General features: G+C 37.6%; 1 protein-coding gene across 1 annotated transcript in view; it reads right to left on the minus strand.

Annotated features, from left to right (window-relative positions):
- The window catches only part of lvrn.L (laeverin L homeolog), a 40,322-nt gene extending 16,738 nt beyond the window's left edge, over nt 1-23,584 (minus strand). The window contains exons 1-13 of the mRNA XM_018264282.2: nt 22,224-23,584; nt 15,475-15,617; nt 14,044-14,183; nt 12,463-12,589; nt 10,767-10,921; nt 8,617-8,730; nt 7,430-7,570; nt 6,037-6,102; nt 5,814-5,879; nt 4,226-4,395; nt 3,622-3,698; nt 2,972-3,105; nt 1,593-1,648 (exon numbers count right to left, since the gene is read on the minus strand). Of these exons, the coding sequence (XP_018119771.1) occupies nt 1,593-1,648; nt 2,972-3,105; nt 3,622-3,698; nt 4,226-4,395; nt 5,814-5,879; nt 6,037-6,102; nt 7,430-7,570; nt 8,617-8,730; nt 10,767-10,921; nt 12,463-12,589; nt 14,044-14,183; nt 15,475-15,617; nt 22,224-22,927 (2,093 nt within the window). The 5' untranslated portion in view covers nt 22,928-23,584. The remainder of the gene's footprint in view (nt 1-1,592; nt 1,649-2,971; nt 3,106-3,621; nt 3,699-4,225; nt 4,396-5,813; nt 5,880-6,036; nt 6,103-7,429; nt 7,571-8,616; nt 8,731-10,766; nt 10,922-12,462; nt 12,590-14,043; nt 14,184-15,474; nt 15,618-22,223) is intronic.
- Between the last annotated feature and the right edge of the window lie 1,228 nt (nt 23,585-24,812).

A 24,812-nucleotide genomic window follows, 5' to 3' on the forward strand; every position in this document is an offset into this window, starting at 1 on the left:
ATGTTAGTTGTTTCATTTTAGGTGATTTAAAGGTAAAAATATTTTCACTTTGTAGCATTAATATTGGTAAAAAATTGATTTACCTGTGAATTTCACATATCATCATCGTCATCCTCATATACATTATTTTATAAATAACAAGGATCTTCCAAAAATGTAAAAACAAGGATTTACAGAGTAATAATAGGAGTCGAGGGTCCTACTTGCAAGAGCTTAGAATTGAAAGGGTTAGGGTACAATTGAAACAAGGATTATATAAACAAATTGGTGATTTATGATACATTAATTTCTGACTAATCAAGATACATTAATAGGATTCCCTAAACAGGTGGGTCTTTAAGGAGCATTTGAAATTTTGGAAGGAAGGGGAAGAGTTCAGGCAGGGAGTTCTAAAGACAGGCAAAAGCTTGAGAGAATTCTTGCATTCAGGAATTTGTTGAATTGATGAGAGTGAGGCGAAAGTCAGAAGTAGAGCATTAGTTACTGTATGTGAAGGAGTGTATTTGAGATCAGAGCTGAGATATAGGAAGGAGATTCATTATTTAGCGCCTTAAATATGAGTGCTAGTAATTGGAATTTTATTCTAAAGTATATTGGCAGCCGGTGATGGAATATGCATAGAGGAGCAGCTGATGTGGAGCAATGAGACAGAGTCTAGCGGCAGAGTGTAGAACAGATTGGAATAGTGAAATGCAATATACTGGAACGCTTGAAATTAGTAAGTTTCAGTAGTCAAGGCAGAAAATAATAGGAGACTGAATAAGTGTTTTAGTTGTATCGAAGAAGAGGTAAAGGTGGCCATACACACACACATATTGGTGTAAAAAACAAAGAAGAGGCAACTGATATCAGCAAAATATTTGGATACTGGTCATCTCGTCATTTGGCCAAGACGGAAAATTTTGATTTTCTGCCAAGGGGATACTGCTGAATTGTCAGATAATAGTAGAATTTTATCTGTATATCTGACGATTTAGCCTTTAATCAATGGTCACAGGAAAGATCATAACCATGTATGGCTGCCTTCAGATTGTATTTGGGCAATGTTGCAAAGATGAATTTGACAAGATTTGGCAAGTTTTTGAATGTGCGGTGTCAAAACAGATGGAAGTCTAAGATGATTTCTATGCAGCCTGCCTGTGTGGTCGATTGAAAGATGATGTTATTAACTGTGAGTGAAACCTGAGGGACAGGGGAAGATGTTGGAGGAAAGATAAAAATTAAGTTTCAGGTGGCACAGTGACATCCAGGAGGAGGGTCAGGACTAGACAGGTAGAGTTTGGTGTAAATAGCAAATACTGTAGGTGCCACTAATGCCCAATAACTGAATAATTATTCTTAGAGAAAAAGTATAAAGTGAGGACAGCAGAGGGTCCAAGACAGAGCCTTGAGAAACTCAACAGAGAGAGGGAATTTATTTATCGCCCAAACAGGTCCACAAAAACAAAATATTCTGTACTAGAAATGGAGGGCCCTACTGATAGAATGATGAAGCATTCATTTTACTAATGAAGTACTAAAGACAAAATGTATGTTATGGTTTGGTTACAGTGTTTAATTATATATTCACAGGAGATCCATTGTCCACTCACCTAGCCAAAGTAAATGCGTCTTCAATCAGCTGTATTCTATTGACTGTGGGTACAACCTTTACAATGAGCAGACAGCATGTTAGAGCAATTAAAGATATAGAATATAGAACACAAAATAAGATTAATATGTATAATATATTAAACAGGAGAGAAATGCCTTTGTGTGGGATGGATACAAGTCATATTGGGCTTTATGAAGGATTGGAATTGCCTTGGGTTTGCTGGTTACTGTCGGGTAAAACAATAACAATCCTATCAGATTTAACAACCAACAAAGTGTAAGAAAGCAGCAAAACACAATATAATCTATTAAATAAACACAATGGGGGTCATTTATAAACTTCGCGCAGGGCAGATTGGTTCGCAAAGTTAAAATATTTGCCCTGCGCATGGTTATATTTATAAAGCTGAATGAGAGGGTGCATACAGAATTGCGAATTTTTTATTCACAATGCGAATGTCTAAAGGGGCTTTATAAATATGTCACAATTCGCAAATTGCGAATCTTTATGCGCACACTCTGCGACTCAATTACGCCACAACTTTGGTGGCGGACAAAATATTCGCAAAACAGTTTTGCAAACTGCGAATTTAAAGCTATTTTCGCGCACAACAACCTCGCACATTGGGTGCGCTTGCGCAAACTCCTGTCTCATTTGCGCGCCATTTGCGAAAATTTATTCACACTGCGAATTCGCAAAAACCGGAAAGATGGGCAGAGCAGTGCAATATATTAGCGCTCAGCAAAAAACATGCGCAATACAACCATTTGCGAAAAATATGCGCTGCGCGAACTTTATAAATGACCCCCAATGATCTGAAGTTTAAACAACTGTGAAAAAATGGAACCGCTGGGAATCATTCAGGCTTGTTCAACGGTTCCAGTGCAGAAAATTTCAATCTGATCCATTTAATCAGGAATTGATATATAGAATTTATATAACAATTACTTTAAAGCCCTAACTCAAAATGTTCATTGTGATTCTGGAGCTCATGAACAGTCCAAAGATCAGTCTGTGTTAATGCAGTGAAAGAAAACATTGTATAAAGGAATATTATAATATAAGATATATATATATATATATATATATATATATATATATATATATACCACACATAAAAGTGTTGAAGAAAGGATTAATAATAAAATAGTAGTTAAGTTCCTCCATCAATGAAATGTAAGTTATCAGTTCACAAATGACAGGATAGAGTAGGGATTTTATTGCATTAAAATGAGGTCATGATGGTTGATTTTGTACATGATGTATTTAAAGATCCAAAGAAAAGTCTATTCTATGCCATACAGATGGTACTTGGAAGCTAAAACCTAATTAACTAGTGGCTCGTTTAAACCTCCACTACTATTTTATCATGTTTACCTTTGGGTTGGTTTCAAGTTGTTTTGCCAGGCGGTTCCAGTTTTCTTTATTATAATTTGTTCTGTAATATGCCGTTACGTTGATGTTTAAAACAATCCACTCATCTGCTGCAGTTGTCATTACTGGAAACACTTCTGCATTCACAAAATGAAAAGAGGTCTAAATAAATATTTCATATGGTTGTACATGTTTCAGACTGAAGTTCTAACACTGCCCAACCATTGTCACAAACCTGGTAAAGAAAATATGATTTCACATTTTATAAAGGAGTGAAAATGAACTGTGGGGAAAATAATGAAAATAAACTTCCTAATCAAGAGATTGCATTAATATTTTAGATTAAATGCAATTTTTTTGTATTAGTGTAACAGAGGTGCTATAATTCCCAGTTTTTTCAGAACAGAATAAGAATTCTTTGTTTACCAAAATAAGTGGTTTCTTTGTCCTCCGGATTGGAGGACTCACCCAAAGCCATTTTTATGGTAGGGCAGAAAGAACATTTGCTGGGGCTGCTGGCAGAGTACAGGTGGTATGATAACAATTCAATTATTATTTTGTACAATAGAGCTGGACAATCATACACCATGCCACAATTGTATCGGCCATATTTCTGGTTATATTTTACTGTTGTAAAGAGTAACTCTACTTACTGGATTTTTTGTCTAGCCAGAGTGATGTTTGCTCAATTCCATTTTTCATCCAAGTTATAGGGACAATCCATGTGTGACTTAAATAGAAATAATGCATAGGATTACAATAATACAATTTTAAAATGTAATTTAACAATACAACTATTAAAAGTATTCATGGCAGTAACATAGAATCAACTACAATCCAAAATACATAGAACAGCTGCAGTATATTGTGCAGAAATACACAACACAAAGAAAGATTCAAACTGGTATATCCATTTGATCAATCCCATAGGCCAATTAAAATGAACTGGATCAATATTTTTATAATCAAAAGTTCATTAATGAGTCACCTTCCTGTATTACATATTTTCCATCTGTCTCTTCACCACCTTTTACTTTTTGTGCACTTTTTTGAGAAATTTGGCAGACCAGACAACAGTGGGGGACTAAGAGTCATTCACAGAATATAGGAGGGTATTAAACACCCTAGAAGTGGTAAATCCAAAATCATCTGCAAGAAGTCTGTCTCTGTCCATATAAATGTATGTTTTGCTAACTAGCCTGATCATGGGAGGGAGTTTGGATGGTTACAAGTGAATAGTTAATAGTGAATAAGTACTTGCTGTCACTTGTGATGTTTTCTGTGTTGTCAGTCTTGAACAGCTCTTCAGCCAGTTCCCCAGTAGTTGTTTTTAAAGTGATAAGAGGAACGCCTCTTTGCCATGTCCAGGACTGCATAATATGTCTTAATGTTGTTGGAAGTCGAACTTCATCTTGATGATCTACAAACTTAGAAAAATAAATTTGTGTAAAAAAAAAGGGATATTTTGCACTATAAATAATAAAATACCATATTTACAAACAAGCATGATTTATCATAATTTATATATTTAACAACAGCCATCAACATTTTCACTTCCATAGTTTCCTTCCATAATGGTCTTCAGATTCTTTACACTTACAAAAATGAATGCTCAAATATAATTAAGATGTAAACATGAATTAACCATGTCTACTTTTGTCACACTTCCCAGGTGGGGGAGAAGAAGAACAGTTCAGGAAGATGAACTGTGCAGTGAACTAAAGCTCATTAAAACATTTCAAACTTTCAAATGGCTGAGATTTCCTCGTAAATAAAAAGCTTGGTAATATATTTCAAGTTTTTTCCACTAACGCTATTCTCTGGAGGTTCACTGGATATCCACATATAAAGAAAATTTTAATATGGTCTACAGGCACGCAGAACAAAAAGTGGGTATCTTCAAATAAACCTGTCTATTTTTCAAAATATGTGTCTTTACTAAACAATATTAAAAGATGTGGGATTTTGTCCCTATATTTTCATCCCTGACACTTTCATTGCATAACAACCAATTTAGTGGGCAGAAAGACTAACAAGCTGTATGTGTGAACTATGTATGAATGTTTGTATGTATGTATGTATGATTGAGAGTCTCTGTTACTGTTATAGTACAGGTGTCTATTTTAACTTATGGCTAAAAGTTGGACTGGACCTGTGGACATTTATTTTATGAGGCTTACTACAGTACAGCATATTTTATAGTTGCTTTTACAGGGTTCTGGAAAATAAAAAACTATTAGAGGTACTCATACACCAAATAAAATATCTGTTCTGCATCTGTGTGCCCTGGAGAGAATATATATATATATATATAAATATATATATAAATATATACCCCACGGCACAATCACAACTCATAAGAGGGTAATCTCTTTCCAGCAGTTTATTTTCACTTGCAGCAAAACAACAAAAAACAGTTCTAAATAAGCTCCTTGCCACTGAATGGGCTTCTAACTAAGACAGGTCAGTTGTCCTAACTAACTAGGAGTAGACCTACCGCCTATCTCCCCAAAACAAATGAAAAGGAAATGTTCCAACCTTGTAGTGTTTCAAAATCTCTCTGTGCTCACACAGGCAGCTTCCCTGTGTCTTTTCCCAGACTAGAGCTCAACACTCTGGCTTGAGCTGCCTTGAGCTGAGATACCTCAGGTAGACCCAAAACACCCGGGCTGGACTACCGGGTACCTGGGACATAAATAAGCTCTGTCCTGGGCTTTCCCAGGTATCCTAGTGGTGACCTCACCACAATATATAAATATATATCTGGAAATACATATCACATAAAATATGTATATTATAAAATCATATGAACATTGTATGGAAGCTAGGAGGATTTAAATAGTACCATTTGCAAATGATTCCACAGATCATCCTGGTCAACGTTTGAGAACGAAAAGGTCTTCAGATATGACTGTGATGAAACAAATTAAATGTTAATGACTATTTTATGACATAAGGAAACACATACCATTCACACTGGTGATTCAAGTATGCAAGAAGGAATCTTCCCAATGCTAAACTGCCAAATATAATTTATGAATCCAAGAAAGTTTTTTTTCTGAACTCACGCTGATTCCCTTGATGAAGAGTTTCTCTGTCAGGAAACTTGACAGCATTCGTACAAGGGCAGATCCCTGAAAACAAGAAACAGAAGATAATGTTTTAAGATGAGCACTCTACGGGCCCTCAACAAATATCAACAAATATGAACACAACAACAATGGAAAGGATACGAAAGTAGTAAGATGTGAAATTGCATATTGGCAGTAAGAATATAAAGTAGGACTTTAGAGAGAAGATGCTAATAGTGTAAATTAGTAAATATATAGACTTGAAGTATATTTTCACCAAAATTCCAATGACCATTGTACACCTTATTTATGATGATTTAAATAAATAAAGTTAAGACTTTTCAAAACCTAAATCAGTGGTAATGCAGAGGAATGGACATACCAGCAGACTCGCTCTAACCAAGTGGTCAATATAAATACTTTTCTGAAAGGAATGCACTGGTGTTTTATACTATTTATTTCAAGTAGTCAATTAAGTAGAAACATGCAGACCCATTTTTGTTTAAATTCACCTATAAACTATCCCTGCCTGATGCAAGAACTGGTGACAGAGGAACAGGAGTTTGCATTCTCTCACATTCTCATGATTTTAAAAATATCAAAAAAACAATTGCTCTGTAAGTCTACAAATGTATTGCTACTTTTTATTACTCATCTTTCTATTCAGGCCTCTCCTATTCATATTCCAATCTCTTATTCAAATCAATACATGGTTGCTAGGGTAATTTGGACCGAAACTGGAGAGCTGCTGCATAAGACGCTAAATAACTCAAAAAACACAAATAATAAAAAATTAAAATCAACTGCAAATTGTCTCAGAATATCGCTCTCAGCATCATACTAAAAGTTAAAGGAACAGTAACATAAAAAAAGAATGTGTGTTAAAGTAATACAAATATAATGCAGTGTTGCCCTGCACTGGTAAAACCGCTGTGTTTGCTTCAGAAACACTACTATTGTTTATATATAGAAGCTGCTGTGTAGCAATGGGGGCAGCCATTCAAAGGAGAAAAAGGAGATAGCAGATAAGCTCTGTAGAACATAATGGTGTTATCAGTTATCCATTATTTAACCTGTGCCATATAGCCTTTTTTCAATTCCCACCATTGCTACACAGCAGCTTGTTTATATGAACTATAGTAATGTTTGTGATGCAACACGTTATATTTTTATATGCAGTACATTATATTTGCAGGGCAACAGTACATTATGTTTTCGTTTTAATTTAAAACACTTTAATTTTTTGGTGTTACTGTTCCTTTAACTTAAAAATGAACAACCTCCTTTGTGGAGTGCTTGCCAGTGACAATTGAAATATAATCTTTTAGAGCATTGGTTTCAGTTCAGCTTATTGTGTTTTTTTAGTCTGCATGGCACTGATCATTTTTACCTTGTCGTATGTGAATTCATTAAACATAATAGAGGAATCGGCTTCATAGAGCTCCTCTTCTTTCAGTGACACAGTCTTAGCGTGAGCTCCTACGTCTCTTTCAAAGATGGGCTGCAAGTTGTGCATGGTGAACAATTCATCCTGCAACACACAAAACAGAACACCTTATGTTTCCTATTTTTTAGTTAAAATTTTCAGCAAAAAAAAAAAAAAACACACACACCCTAAGGGTTTTAATCAAGTGTCTAATATTTTCTTGTCTCTAGTTATTTAGTCCAGTTCATCACAAAAATATATGGAGACACCACATCATACCTAAGAATGCAAGTAAGTAGAGAGGGTACATTGTGTGCACACAATAAGGTTTACCCTTACGTTTCATTGTCTATTCATGCAATACTAGTTCATACCTCCCAACATTTTGGAAATAGAAAGAGGGACAAAAAGATTTGGCATGTGAAGCTCAGCAAAAGATTATTTGACCACACCCATTTTTGTGGTCACACCCCCTAATTACCATGTTCATTTTACAGATTTTGGCAGGTTATGAAAGTTTGAGCACATTTCTGTGGTTTTTATGTGTTATTACAGTTTGCTAATGAAATTGAAATTGTTTCAATTGTTTCTTTGCTTATCTTAAATTTTTACAAATGTATCTATGTGCACCTGCCACTTATTCTGGGCTTTTTGCCAAAAGCCAATTACGTTTTTGAAGCTTTGTATCTTTTTCTGGCTGTTTAGTGCAGGAGATCATAGAGAAAGTCGAGACATTTCAGTAACAATCTCCGGGACTGCGAGTTCAGCTGTCAAAATCAGGACTGTCCCGCATAAAACAGGACAGTTGGAAGGTATGCTAATTTGAAATAGATCTTAAATGTTTTCTTAAACAGTGTTAAATCAATGGCATAATAGCAATTAAAATAAAATCATGATCTCTACTTCTATTGCCAAAGCAATATCTAGTACAGAGGGGTTTTTTTTACTTTCTGCAAGGGACACAGATAAAATGCTGGAGTTAGCTTTGCAATCCTAAATTTTACTTTAGAATTATGCATTATTAATTGATCACTTGTTTGTATTGTAGCAAATAATCTCACAACATTAAAATCATAGAGATCTATACTATACATACAGCAGGCAACCCAATTTAAGGTTGTGAGCCATGGGATATAAATCATGTTACTTACCAGTTTTAATTTGGAGTCAAGAAACGTAACACCAAAATACTCCACATAAGATGCAAATCCTTCGTTCAGCCATAGATCAGTCCACCATTTCATGGTAACAAGGTTTCCAAACCACTTCAATAAAAAGACATAAACAGTATTTTCTTACAGCAAACTGCATAGCCTTCATACACTAGTTCATTTAATTCCATATAGACGTACAATATCATTATAAATATAGTATTGATTTATTACAAGCCTGCATTCTGTAAGTAGTAATTTTACACTATAATGCAGTTTACCTCTGAGTTTAATTTTTTGCATGTGGGAAATTCACTGGAAATAGCATATACAAAATCAATATCAAATTCCTATTCCCATTCCTATTGACTTGCGTTGACTTTTTATTCCCAAGCAATCTGTATCTTGTAGAATGATTTACAGCCCAAACAGAAGTAACAATAAGGAACAAAAATTGTTATAAGCTTATAGCTACCATGTTTTGTTCTAGTAATTGCTTTAATCAAAGAGAAGCAACTTTAATGTGAATGTGAAGTGTAGAAAATGAAAGCAGTGGAAATATTAGGGGGGAAGGATATTTACTTCAAACAGATAGATCAGGGTTTATTTCTATTCAGTATGTCCATCATGGTAGCTCATACCATTTACTTACAGGGTCTTCATTTAAATTAAATTTTAAGATGGCCATAGCCGCAAAGATCCGATCGTTCGAATCCTCGAACGATCGGACTTCCCCATCTCCCGACCTGCCACTAACCATTCAGATCAAATAAAGTAGTAAAAGAACAGATCAGCCGATGTTCTGTCCCTGGCAGCAATCGTACAAAAGTTTATGTCCGACAAAAACTGGTGGCAGTCTCCCACTGAAAACCGTCCAATCGGCAATACATGCGGAGATATTATCGGCAGCCGACAGAAATCTTTTAAACTGTCCAATCGACTGAACGACCAATCTCTGTGGGACGAAAAATGTTGGGACGGTCCGAAAAACGTACGAATTTGAGGATTCCTATGATCGGATCTTTGCATCTATGGCCAGCTTTAGTATGATGTATAGAGTGTTCTATAACATACTCAAAGTTAACGTAAAGGTGAACCACCCCTTTAACAGTAGATATAATATTATATGCATGAAAACATATGATACTGTTCCAGGCTGTGACTTAGCTAATTTAAGGGAAAAATTTGACGAAATATTCCCGAGCGCAGTTTTTAATGGAAAAGCAGTCAAACGCCAGCAGGAAATTTAAATATTTCAATGAGGCTGAAAATCTCAAATGTTTTAATATCTAAATACATAAAGACTTCTATAACGTCTACATAGAGACTTCTAAATAATGTCGCTAGCTTTTTCTGGCAACATTTTGCATTTTTTTAATAAATTCCAACTATTCAAGGTTCTAAAAATATATTTGCACTTTTTTTGTGCCCTGATTTTTTCACAGCCCCTAAAGGTGGCCATAGACGTTACAATTACGATCTTTCTAGGAAAGATCATTCGTTTCAAGCTGAATCTTCAGATATACAGATAGAAACAATAAAATTCTACCTGTATCTGACAATTCAGCACTAACAATGGGCAATGATCAGGTGCCTTCAAAATCGCCCAATCAGAATTTTCCGGCCAGGCCGATAGCTGGCCAACTGATATCCAAGTCTTCTGCCGACATCGGTCGGCTCATCTCCCACAATACACACACCAAATATCATAAGAAAATTATTTTCCTATGATATTATTTGTGAGTTTATGGCCACCTTAAGATTCTAGACATATTTTCACCACAGTTGTTTTAATACAACTCCCTGGTAGATCTAAGAACAACACTCAATAGTAAAATCCAGGTCCCACTGTGACACATTCAGTTACATTGAGTAGGAGAAACAACAGCCTGCCAGAAAGCAGTTCCATCCTAAAGCGCTGGCTCTTTCTGAAAACACATGACCAGGCAAAATGACCTGAGATGCACCTACACACCAATATTACAACTAAAAAAATACACTTGCTGGTTCAGGAATGAAACTTTATATGGTAGAGTGAATTATTTGCAGTGTAAACAGTGTAATTTAGAAATAAAAACTACATCATAAAAATCATGACAGAATCCCTTTAATGAATAAGGGTAAAAGCAAAAGACATTTTTACCACATGCCTGGTGCGCTATCTCATGGGAAACAATCAGAGACGTCCTAAATTTGGAATAACTACATTTCTGCTTGGGGTCATAAATCAGTGCTCCCTCAATAAAAGTAATCAATCCCCAATTTTCCATCGCTTCAACGTCAAGGTCAGGCAGGGCCACAAAATCTAGAGTAAAAAAAAATAAGAGAAAAGAAAAAAAATCTGCAGTCATAATAATGTTTTAAAATGTCACTCAGTTTAATAGTAATGTGTTGTAGTTATACCTATTAACCATTGTGTTCATTAATATTTTTAATGGAATGGTTTCCTTTCCTTATAAAGAGCAAGTGCACATTAGTGAGGAATGGACCCAACAGATGAGAGGAAATATTTGTTTGTTTCAACAGTACTGCGGCCACCCTAGTCTTTAATTATTTTTCTTGTTTACTTCAGCAAAATTGTTAAAGAAAAATTAGAAAGTCAAGAAAAGTTCTTTCTGTAAAATATTCCCTATTGGTGTGTGGTATAAATGACACCAGGAAGCTATGGTATGAATCAGATCAGGGTCAGTTCTTAGCACAGCTGCCTTACACATTGGGGTTTAGATCAAATAAAATCACTATCTACATGAGGTTTGTATGATATTACTGTGTCTGCATGGTATTCCTCCTGTTTCCTCCAACAACATATACAATAGGCTCCTGACTACGGTTGAGTTTAGGATTGGGACTTTAGATTATAATCACCACTTTGTGTGTGGAATAAATCGTGAACAATCTCTCTAAGGGATGCTAATCAGTGGCATAACTAGTGGGTGAGCATGGACCTCACCGTTTGTGACCTACAATCATCATCGGGCCCATCTGCTATGGGATCTATTATCTAATGTGTTTGGGAAATGGGGTTTAAGGGATAAGGGGAATTTCCATAATTCAAAGCCTCAAAGTAACTAAAAAAATGTAAATATTACATAAGCTCAATAGGATTGTTTTGACACCAATATTGATGCATGGTGCTTATGGTGGCCATAAACGCACCGATCAACAGGGCTGGATTTTGGGAGGTGGTGCCCCAAGGCCGCTTCTTGTGCACCCGCCTGTCGCTGCATGGTCCTAGCACCACTGCCCGGACCCTCCTCGCACAAGCGAGCGGGCTCTCAAGCATCCACGCACTGGGAAGCTTTGAGTCCCCAGTGCTCCATAGGGAAGCAGCCCCTAAAGTTTTGCTGCCATAGGCCCGGGCTTTTGTGGCCTCATCACAAATCCGGGCCTGTCGATAAAATCTGCAACCCTCTGACCGGGGCCGTATATGCGGTCCCGCGATACGACCACCCGTATTGGCAGTATTATGATCCGATCGGTTCAGCCTATTGCCCACCGGGGAGAGAGATCCGCTTGTTTGGCAGCATAGCCAAACGAGCGTATCTCTCCGTGTATGGCCAGCTTTAGCTAGGATCAAGTGTAAGGTACTGTTTTATTATTACAAAGAAAAGGGAAATCAGTAAAAAAATAAAAAACTGCTTAATAGGATTTGCTAATAGCATTCCCATTTTATTCAGCGTTCTGGATAATGGGTTTCTGGATAATAGACCTCATACCTGTGTATCCTAAAATAACTATAATGCAATCATTGTATATGAAATTGAATATAAAGCTTATGCATTTTAAAGAGATGCCCTTTTTTTCAACACAAGTGGCAAAACATTTCAAAATATTGACCAAACATACCTGTTTTTTGCAAAGGATATGAGACATTGAATAAATCTTCCATGTATGAAAGGAGTGGGCCTGCAATACTCAGAGCAAGGCTTGCAAACCCCTTCTGCACTAGTTCCTTACGTGCCCAAATTCGGATCTGTAGAACAAAATTGTCTTTAGAGCAAAACATCACAGGCTTTTAATTTTGTTCATGGTTTGTATTCAGGGTGTCAGAATGAATCACATTGCAGACTATATATGAAATCATAAAATCATCATCAACGGGTGCAGGTGGGTACTGCTTGAAAGCAAGATTGGTTGCTAAATGCTGGAGTTTTTGACAAGTGAAGTGAAATGCGTGTCCGGCACTTTTCTGCTCAGTTTCAATTTTTCCAGAGTTTACTGGCATTTAGAAAATTTCTACACATTAGCTTAGAAACATTTATTTTTCTGTAAATTATTTTAGGACCTCTGCTGGGTTTGACTCACAAGGCTGAAGCTAACCAGAGAGTGGGTGGGATGTAAGCACACTGGGGTGCAAGCTCAAGCTAGCTAAGACTCCCTTAGCCATGACATTTGCATATGTAGTCTATAGTTTTTGATACCGTTTTTCACAATACTAACTAATTTATATGCTGGATTGGTGGCTGCAGCTGTGACCTACATATTTTCTAGTACTGTCACTTGTGGACATGCAGTACACAGAGTCTTTTGCCCAGTATTTCTCAACCTATATAAAGCAAACAGGCTTCTGCCAGCTAGAAAGTGGGTGGTGCAACAAACTGAATTCTTTCAAGGGCTCCTTTTTTCTCATAAAATATTAATATGGTATAAAACTATTTTAGAAGAGGTATTAAAATTCTTTCACCTGAATAAATTATTAATGCATTTAAGTATGTAGGGGTCTTGTAAATTAGCCACCCCTAATAATATTGGCAGGCAAATCCCCAGTGGTATATGGGTCCAAATGTGCTCAGGGTCCATCTTGTGCTGGCTCTAGCCTGAGCAGGCAGGCAGAGCTGGAGTGGAACCTAGACAGGTCAGGTCTAGTAAGGATAGGCTATTCACCATAAGAGGTCACTCTAGGAGTGATAGACAGGCTATTTAGCTGAGCATCTTAAGGCTCCGGCAAGGAGAGTCAGAGGGATTAAGATCCTGGGTACTAATTGCCCAGAAGTAGGGACTAAGTGTACAGACTTAGGGATGTAGTGATTCCCCTGGGTTCCACTTAGGGAAAAGGCTGAAAGCTGGGTGTACCTTCATTTCTGCTGTGTATGTTCTCTTCCCTGAGGGGACTAATACTGACCACTTTTCTGTATGATGATGTTTTGCTCTTATGAACACTCCATTGAGCATTTTTATTGTTCAATAAATATGTTCATTGGTTGTAAGAACCTCTTGCACCCTGCATCAAGTTACAGTTACACTACACCCTGCCTCCACACCGTTTGCGAGGGCTTACTCCCTTAGAAGTAAGGTCTCATCCAGAGCACAGTATTGGGAGTGGAGCTCATAGATAGAGAACGGTGCACTCAATTTACTATAGCGCTACAAGTATATCAGAGTAAATAACTTGTGCTTGATAATCTGTTCATTTTGAATTTCAGTTACCTCATTGCCTCTTTCAGTGATGTTGACGTAATCAAAGTCACAAACAACAAAAGCAGTTATATATGTTGACATTTTTGGTGTAGTGTTAAAGGTGGTAACAGTCCACACAGTTCCATCTTCATCTTCCCTTTCGGAAACAGCTGAAAAATATTCATTAATTTTAGAACAGAAGTGTACCAGTTAGAAAGGCTTTTACATCATATGCACTTTCATGCTCAGCAGGCTTTGTTCATATCAACAGATCTGCTGATCGCACAAATAAAGGCTCTGCATTTTAAATAATAAATACATCATTTTAATTGGACACCTTTTATAATAAGGTTACAGACACATAAGGGGCCCATTCATTAAGTTCGAGTGAAGGAATAGAAGAAAAAAAACTTCGAATTTCAAATTTTTTTTGGCTACTTCGACCATCGAATGGGCTACTTCGACCTTCGACTACGACTTTGAATCAAATGATTGGAACTACAAATCGTTCAACTATTCGACCATTTGATAGTCGAAGTACTGTCTTTTTAAGAAAAAACTTCGACCCCCCTAGTTCGCCACCTAAAAGCTACCGAGCTCAATGTTAGCCTATGGGGAAGGTCCCCATAGGCTTGCCTAACTTTTTTTGGTCGAAGGATAATCCTTCGATCGTTGGATTAAAATCCTTCGAATCGTTCAATTCGAACGATTATTCCTTCGATCAAAGTATTTGCGCAAAATCCTTCGACTTCGATATTCGAAGTCGAAGGATTTTCATTCCCCAGTCGAATATCGAGGGTTAATTATCCCTCGTTATTTGACCCTTGATGAATTTGCCCCTAAGGGTTACTAAACCTCTATTTTATCTGGTTAGCTTTTTTGGGGCAAAAACTAGATTTTTTTTGAGACTTCTTAATTGAGAGATTTAGGAAAAAAGCCTGAGCGACTGTATCGAGTTTTTCCAGAATCCAGTTAATTTGGTTTATTTTATTAATAAATAAGGTCAAATCGAGCATGGGAGTTTGGTAGTGTTTTTTTTTTAAATATAATATAAGATAAATACGGATTTTAGTAAATAACCCACTAAGTCACTAGGAATCACCCATTTCCAGTACAGGCTGGACTCTTGTCTGCTACTTCATGGTCTCCTAGACAGGACATCCACAAAGTTTGGCAACCTCCTCTCTTAAGTAAAGCAAGTGTGTTTTTGTACTTGTTCCAAACTAATTTATTATTAATCCTTATTGGAGGCAAAACTATTTGATTGGGTTAATTTGGTGTCTACATTATCCAAATTATGGAAAGATCCCTTATCCAGAAAACCCCAGGTCCTGAGCATTGTGGATAACAGGTCCCATACCCATACAAGATTTCAGCAACAGCATCCATTTAAAGGTGGATTTCTTTAAACGTTACAGAAATAAAAACTATGCATAAGAACTTGCATGCATTTGAACTTACCCACTGCAGGCATGTTGGAAAGCGCCACGTAACTTGAATTATGCACAAGTCTAATATTAAATGTTGCTTTTAACGCAGGCTCATCAAAACATGGGTACACAGCCCGTGCATACTCTGGTTCCAACAATGAAGCAACCACGGCTCTATGGTAGAAAAAAATGTGTGCACAAAAAAGTAATTCAGCTTGTAGGGCATAACCAGAAGGTGCTAAGTACACTATGTAACAAATTAATAAGTATCACAACGAGATGGTTACATTTTCAATTTCCCAACAAATCCTTCTCTGGTCAATAAAGAAACCAGTAGGCAACTGAGGCTAAAAAGAGAATATACCTTTGTATTGGGCTTTGTAACAAACTAGACAAATACCATGTACATTGTACAAAGGTGTATAAAAGAACAACTACAGAATAAGGAAATCTACAATTGGAAAATTATGTTGGGAGTGTGCAAATGTGGAATTATAAGAAGACAAGCCATGTCTAATTGGTGCAAACCTTAATTAATGTTTGGTATTTATGAGTGCTGCCATATTATACTGTACTCTTGGATCCGTATCTAAAAGCTTACCATGCTGTGTTCTGTAATATCTTACACAGTGTCGGACTGGGACACCAGCGGCCCACCCAAAAAAATTAGACCAGGGGACCACTCTCCGTCCTATTATACTTCCTCTCCTCACTCAACCTCTATTCTCCTCTTTTCTTTACATACTATAATCAATTACTCCATGCTTTTAGTCTTTTTTTCTCATAGAAATAGGGAATGACCATGAAATATGCCAAATTATTTGAAGCAAGTGGGCCACGGACACCTGGGCCCACCGGGAGTTTTCCTGGTATCCTGGTGTGCCAGTCTGACAATGATCTTACATGTCTCAGAAATGCAGTCAAACCCCAATTCTAAGTGTTCCAGGGAGGGGACCAAGAAAAAATAGAAGTAAAATCCTGGAAAACATAAAATGGGGGTATGACAAATTGGTTTTTTCTGTAAAAACTTTGTAAACTACAAAAAAGTGTACAAAATGATGATGTAAATTGTGGGAAAACAAAAAATCTGGGAAATGCTTCCACTAAAACTCATTAGAACATGAAGGGACCCTAAAATAGATGTAAACTTTGGGAAAAGGTAAAACAGGGGCATGTAAAATTGGGGTAAAATAGTAAAATATGGTAAGAATAAAAATGTCAAAATGAGGTTACATATGTCCTAAAGCTACAGGGCCTTTTATTTATGAGTTAACTTTTGATTTGCCACACACCTCTTACTTTGTGTTACCGGGTGCATCCATATCCCAGGCCTCTTCCAAGCCCAACAGATTCCAATTAGGGAAGAAGCACACCAGTTCAGCTAGGCAATGCCTTTAGCACATTTATTTGCAGATGTATTAAATGCACAAGCTTTCGGGGTTCGGGGTTGGACCCCGAAAGCTTGTGCGTTTAATACTTCTGCAAATAAATGTGTTAAAGGCATTGAGAAGATTTTCTTGTAATCACTAAACCTGAGTCCTTGCAACAGCAAGAGTAATAATACAGGAATGCAACCCTGGAGAAAGACAGATAAGAATGTTTTGGGAGTGCATGAAGGAGCCCGGCATAGTTGTTATAAACAGGTTCAGAGCAATTATGTCAGTATGTGAATACAGTATGTGTAATAAAGGTTTTATAAAGGCTTAGAATCAGACCTATTTTCTTGCAAGGGCAGAGCTTTCCTCAACATATAGGGGCCTAGTTATCAAGGGTTGAATTTGGAATTTGAAAAACTTCCAAATTCGAATTCAAAAAGACCAACAGAAATTAAGTTGAAGTTTTTTTTGGCCGAATAGGTCCGTTTCAATCAAATAAGTCAGTTTTCGACGGAATTCGAAACGTACGAATCGAAGTAATAGCACATTCGATCGAATTCGAATGGAAAACGTACCCAAAAAAAACCTTGATTTTTCAAAGTGCGCCAATTGACTCCAAATAGGTTCTAGGAGGTCCCCCATAGGCTAAAACAGTAATTTGGCAGGTTATAGGTGGCGAATGGTCAAAGTCGAATTTTTAAAGAAAAATAAAAAGATAAATTTCGATATTCAAATTTTCTAAATTTTCTCAAATTCGAATTAAATTTGGACTATTTCCTAGTCGAGGTACACAAAAATAGCTAATTTTTTTCAAGAATTCAAATTGCTGCATTTTAAGCCCGCTTTTCTGCCTGTAGCAGCAGCCTTTGGCTTCGGGTGGAGCCCTCTGCTACTCAGATGCCGCAAGGTTTTAATACGGGAGAACAGGGGAGAAAGTTCTGGGCGAGCAAGGGAACCGTACATGCAAACAGGAAGGGAGAGTAGGAGCGTGGTCAGGGACAGGCCGGGTCGTTACCAAACGGGAAGTGCAGTACCAAATTGGAAGGTAGGAGCGTAGTCAAGGTCACAGGCTGGGTCGGTACACAGTAAAACAGCAGCAGACAGAATCTGAAAGAATGGTCAAGATACAGACAAAAGTCAGGACGGGCAGCAGGCAAGGCTTGGTCAGGGTCAGGCAGGGTCAAAAACTGGACAGAAATACTTGGAAAATGCACCCAGGAACTATATCAATATGCCTACGTTGGGCAATGAGTTTCAGTAAAAGGCCTCTTTAAATATTTTGAATTTCGCACCATGTGTGATGACGTCAGACACACGCCGCGTCAAAAAACCGGAAGCGGCATGCAGGAAAATGCACATCGGTGCAGGAAGAGAGAGGTGTCCCAGACGGCCCCTACTAGACCACCAGGGGTGAGTTTACTTACACATTCATTGTTCTTCTTACAGTTGGCTTTAAAAAGCTAATCACTGATTGGTTACTATAGGTAACTGCCCGGGGCAAATTTGCCCAGTGTTGATAAATGAGCCCCACTTAGTTTTCCCAGGTGCAGTAATTAATTACTTGCCACTTGGAATGGAATACATTTTCCTAATGCTTATAGACAGTGTATGGTGCATAGGCATTAATTCCATAGCTGCCATCCAGAAGTGGAATTTAGCTTATAATTACTGGATGATTGCAGAAGACAGTAGACCTTCAAGTTATATCTAAATTTAATGAATTTAAATACATGACATTTAAGGAATCTAGTTTTATGAGAGAAATGAAAGGAACTCGCATGGTGTGAAGAAGGAATTGAAAGCCATAAATTGCAAAGTACACAGATTTTCATATCTGCCTTTTTTCTGAATATATTCAGCATTATTTTTGTGGCTTATGCAGTACAGTTCTAAATATCAAAGTAGCCAAAATAGTTTGAGTGCAGCCTTAAACCCCCATCTAACATCACTTAGAAGTCCTGAGAAAATGAAACTGGACCGGGTTCAAACTGCATGCATAGTAATGCCTTCATATAAACTAATAATAAAATAGAGGAATAATGTGGTCCTAATATAGACAGTAAAATACCGTCAGAGGTAGTGTGCATATGATGGTCCCTCTGAGCATGTTTGTTCCTTTGGAAGATAGAGTGATGGACAGGCACTGTAACCAATAGGAGAAGGGGTCATAAAGTCATCTGGCAGGATAGGAAGGGTTAGCACTTGCACAATTTGAAGATCAGCCCCAGTAAACAAAACAGATGCTCACCAGAAAGGAAAGTTAGAGAAAAGACTTGGGGAAATGCCAGGCTACAGGAAAATATGGATATAGGTACTACATGATACAAACATGTCACCACACAGGCTTTGCTTCAGGGTTACAGTGTAAGCTCTTCCAAAGAGTCATAAAGGAGAAGCTAAACAACACTACAGACCAAGCTCAGCAGGCTATTATCTAATTTTCCTAAGGGCAATGCCAGTGCTGTTCTGGCACTTCATAAATAAATGGTCTTAAATGTGCTGCTTGTCTAATTACCCCAAATCAGCTGATGGCAAAACAAACATCTGATTGGTTGCTATGAGTTACTAGATTTGACCATTTATTACATTGCCCCAGTGTTTTTAAGTAGCCCAAAATGGAGCATTAAAGCATCTAAAATATCCCCATTGGCTTGCACTGAACCTTCCTGACCAGGCCCGGATTTGTGGAAAAGCCACCTAGGCCCAGGCCTAGGGCAGCAGGATTTTAGGGGGACGGCATGCTACCCAACCACACTCAAATTGATTCAAAAACACTGGGGATGCGCTGGAGGTACAATCATTTTTTTACATTTCCATGTGCTCCAATCCCCATTACTCCGGTCCAGATAATGAAAATTTGCACGAATAAAGGGGAGGGGACAGGGGCGATGAACGGCAGTGGGCCTAGGGGCGCCGACTATGTAAATCCGGCCCTGTTCCTGACAAGTGCTTGTACCAGCATACACATGCTTTTTCAGATAACTGAATAATAGCAGGCCAAAAAGACACTTAAGGTATAGTCACCGCTTGAAAACTCAGAGAAAATTCTAAAAAAATACATGTTGCAGGGCCAAAGGCAGTTCCATGAAATTCAATCAGTGTAAGATAAATTTTCTAGAAAAGGCCCCCGATTTTCCACATCATCTGTTAATACAGGTATGGGATCCGTTATCCGGGAAAGTGTTATCTGGAAAGCTCCAAATTATAGAAAGACCATCTCCCATAGATTCCGTTTTATCCAAATAATCAAATGATTTCCTAAACAAAACAGTACCTGTACCTTGTACTTGGTCCCAACTAAGATATAATTAATTATTATCTGAAACAAAATCAGACCATTGAGTTTATTTCATGTTTAAATTAATTTTTAGTAGTTTTAAGGTTTGAAGATCCAAATTACAGAAAGATCCATTATCTGGAACCCCCCCCCCGGTCCCGAGCATTTTGGATTACAGGTCTCATACCTGCATTATCAAAAATCAGAAAATTAGAACAGGCTTCATTGCAAAGACCTCACTAAACTGTGCTGTGTCATATCAAGCAACTGATTAAAATGCCAAATGATTTAGTGTTACTTTCAGCATTGTGTTCACTGGTGGCCTGTAGCTGTGTGCCTATGGCCATATTGATAGTCAGTAGTGATCCAGCCATAGTTTAGATAATACCAACTGCCTGGGAGAGGTCATATGGTGCTTAGCTTAACCGCTCTAACTACGAGACCACACATTTACTGCTTGGAGCAACTATTGAATTCATTAAAATTATTTCTATTTATGATCTTTGTTTATAAACAAAGCTGGAGGTTGTGGCTTGTGTATACAATGGTAGGAGCAATCATAATGCTTTGTTTTGGCATCTGTCATAAAGTAAAATAACAATAAAATGGAGATCTCACAGCCATGATGAATGCTATTTTTCCACAATAAAACAGTGACAGTAAAGAAATGTAGAGAGAGAGTAATATTTAAATATATTCCTTATTTGCCTAAGGCTGAGACCATTTGTTGTTGGTTAGTGTAACATTCTGTTTGTGTTTCAAACCATGTTTTTTGGAGGGGGGGAGGATTGTGCTTTCCTTAGCTCCATACACATACACATACATATTTGCATACACTACTTCTCTCTCTTTGCAGCTATGCATTCCCCAAGAACCCGGAGTACTGATTTCTTTTCAGCCTATTCAGAGTTTCTAGCTAAATATCAGTATTTAGAAACAGTTCAGCTGTGATGATTTCTTGCCTGGCTTGTCTTTCTCAATATGTATTGGCCACACAGTCTTCTCTTGCAATCATCTCTGTCTCACTGCTTGTTTCCTATGCACCATACACACTAACCACTCTCTCAACCTTTTCAGGTTTTCTCCTTCTGTGTCTTCCTTAAAAGGGTAGTTCACTTTAAATCAACTTTTAGTATGTTATACAATGGCTAATTCAAAGCAACTTTTCAATTGGCCTTAATTTCTTTCTTTTTTATTTGCCCTCACTTTCCAGCTTTGAAATGATTACTACATTTTCATGCTCTTCTTTCTATTCAGGGCAGCTGAAATTGCTGAAAGCTACTGAATAAAAAGTTAAAAAAAACCTCAAAAACCACAAATAATAAAAAATGACAACCATTTGTAGTGTGTCTCAAAATATCTCTCTCTATGTCATACTAAAAGTTTATATAAAGCTGAACAACCCATTTAAAGCTGTCTTTGGGGGATAGGGGGTTCAAGCAGAGATTGGCTTGATCTTTATGGGGCCCCAGAGATCAAAGACTATCCAATATTCCCCAATTTAATAAGTCAGTAACTAATACATGGGCTGGCCCTCCTACAGAGTCCAGCTGTTGTTAAACTACAACTTCCAGTACCCCTGTTACAAGATCATATAATACACCATGGGGGTTCACACAGAACAGTAACGACTTCCTGAAACTCACACAATGTTTTACTTTACTTACTTACCTCTTTTTATTCTATTACAATTTTAGATTTTAATTCATTCCTTTTCTTTTGCAAAATTAGTTTATCCAGTATCCTCAAAATTTCTACTGACAAAACACAGGCAAAAGTTATTTTAGTTAATAGAGGAGTTTGTTATTGCCTTATTACCCATAGAGCTGCATGCAATACTGCAAGTGAAAAGTTAGTTTTTGCTTTGATTTGTGCAGCTGGTAAGTAAAGAAACAAGCAAATAACTAGGAGGCAACTTTCTTCCATGTGCTGTTAATTTAGAATGACTGTGAGACATAGCTTAAATTCCCTTGAAATTAGTTAGCGGTCGGAAATTATGTCAGCAAGGGGTTCTGAAAACAAACGCTGCCCAAATAGTGACTAAATATCAACACTTATACAAGTGTCTTTACTTTAGCATTTGTAGCATTGCACAAAACCAGTGCCTCTATTTTACTTGCTACTTACTTGTCTATGTTAAAATCTTTGTAATGTGTAATATAGAGAGCAGAATTTTGCCTTATAAATCCAGTGTAATTAAGCTCCAGAAAGTAAAGATTCCCAGCAGCAAGTTCTTCACTCAGCTCCAGTACCATATAACTGTTATCCTCAAAGGTCCATACACTGTTTATGCTGATATTGCCTCCATGAATATTATAGGCAGGATCTTGCAGGTGTTTGTATGCTTTGCCTCCCTGCAGTGTAGATGTGTCAATTGCTTCTAGTTTAGAATGTTCCATGTTCTGATCCAATATAGATTTGTTTCCCAGAAGTCTGAGACCAACATAGGAGAAGTTCAGCTGAACACTGTGCAACAGAAGAACATCTGTGTCCTCTACACAGCTTATGGTGATGTTTACTTGTCCTGAAAAGGGATAGTTACCCTCATCGTCTGCTTGCATTCTTGGCCACAACTCCAAGTCATAGTGCAAAGGCACTAAATTATGAGGCAGACGTGGATTATTCCAGACACCTGGTCTGCCTGTAGGATCTGTAATGTTCTCCAGTGAAGTAGAAGTGTTACAGATGTGGTGAGACCATTGAGGTGTTCTTGTTCGTGCATATAGAGCTCCAAGTATAATGACTATTAAAATCAAGGCAGCCAATAGTAGTGTCAAAAAAGCAGCTGATGTCCTGCTCAAGTAGAATCCAGAAGATGACTTTGGTCCCATAGCTCAAAACCAATGTTACACTTTCTTTTTGCTGTTTGTGTATCCTAGGATCCCATTTAAGAGTAAGATTTGGGTGTGTCAAAGGATGCCAGAGGAGGCAGAAGGGTTGCAGGGGAATGTTGAAATTTTATTTTAAGTAGAAACAGGAGGAGGAAAGATAAAAGGCAGACGAAAAGCAGTGAAGGAAAAGCATGAAGCGAGACAAAAGGCAAATATATAAAGGATACGGAACAGAAGAAAAAAGAATGTTATATGTTTTTAAGAAATGATAAGGAGGAAATAACCAGCCAGAGAATGTGGAGGTGTGGTGCAGAAATAAATGAAGCAACAAAGAAGGTAGTAGAAAAAGTAGCGCATAAGAAAAGAGAGCTGGAAACTAAAGAGAAAGAAAGCAGATTTATTGCACTAAAGGAACAGGGAACAGATGACTGAAAAGGGGAGGGGGGTACTGAGATGCTATGCAAGAGGCAGAGAACACCAAGAAAGAAAATAAATCACAACAGTTTAGCAAAAAAAGTGAAAGATATGCTGGAAAAAAGAAACAGCAGGAATATGTTGCAAATAATAAAGAGTGGAAAGAAAGGGACAGAGTACAAGTGCTTATGAAAGAGAGAAAGAATTAATAAGGAATAGAATGAGAGGCAGAAAACAAGACAAGAATAAAAAAAGAGAATCACGTAGAAATGAAATAAAAGGATCACATTAAAAGAAAATATTTAACTAAAGTCAAAATATTGTGACTTTAGGGCAAAGGAACAGGAAATGAGAACAAAGAAGAGGAAAGTTCAGAAACAATTCACATACATCAAAGACTATTACAATGAGTAATAACAGCAGAGTATGCAGGCAGGAAAAAGCTGGGTGACATCAGGAGTCTGTTAATATAGGATCCTACCAGATAGTTTTAAGTTTTGTAAAAACAACCTACAAAAGTATTAAGCAAGTCATCCACCTATGGGAAATGACTGTGAATAGTTTGCACTAGTGTCCTGTGTTTGTAGTAAATGTCAAGGCAAAAGTCATTAAATTGGCATTAAAAAATGTCACTTTTATGGTCTTAAAGGAGAACAAAACATGCAGAAAGTATTATTGGCGGATACCATGTTTGTATAGTTTATGTTAGGCCAAATGAACTGCAAAATGTACAGTCACCAATACTTACGTCTGAAAATCTGTGTTCTAAATCAGTGCTGTCCAACTTCTATGGTACCGAGGGCCGGAATTTTTGTAATCTACATGGTGGAGGGCTGATAACGGAAGCCAGTGTTAGCCACTCACTGTTTTTAGACCACACCCACTTTAAACCACACCCATGTTACCGCAAGACCATGTCCACATTAATAGCACACCAAAAAACCACATGGTTGGTGCTCACTGCAGGGATCAGGGCTGGAACTAGGGGTAGGGCAGAGTAGGCGGCTGTCTAGGGCGCCATCATTGAGGGGCGCACTTTAAGGGGATTTTTTTTCGTTTTTTCATTCTTCCGTTTTTTTCAAGCGTTTATTTAATAATTTGTTTCAATAATCATGGTCACCCAGTTGGATGGAATCCATCTCCTTCCCCTTCTCCCTCTTGCCGGCAAGTAATAGCTCCTTCTGTGCAGTGTAGGGCTACTTGCGTACAAGCATCAATAACGTCACTGATGTGTTGGATGACAGAGAGAGGCAGAGAGCTGGGGGGCTGCTTGGTGTGGCTCTCACTGCTCTCAGCCTTGTACAGTTGCACTGAACTGAAGACATTCTTTCTATTACTGTAAAGCGTGAAGCTTCCTGCTGGCACAGCCAGGTACAGATTTGGGGCCCATATATTTGCTGTTGCTGCTGGGCTGGGCTGGGTGCTGGCACAGGTACATTAATACTTGGGGGCAATATGATGTGATCAGATT

This window comes from Xenopus laevis, chromosome 1L, assembly GCF_017654675.1.
Source record: "Xenopus laevis strain J_2021 chromosome 1L, Xenopus_laevis_v10.1, whole genome shotgun sequence".
Taxonomy (NCBI): Eukaryota; Metazoa; Chordata; class Amphibia; order Anura; family Pipidae; genus Xenopus; species Xenopus laevis.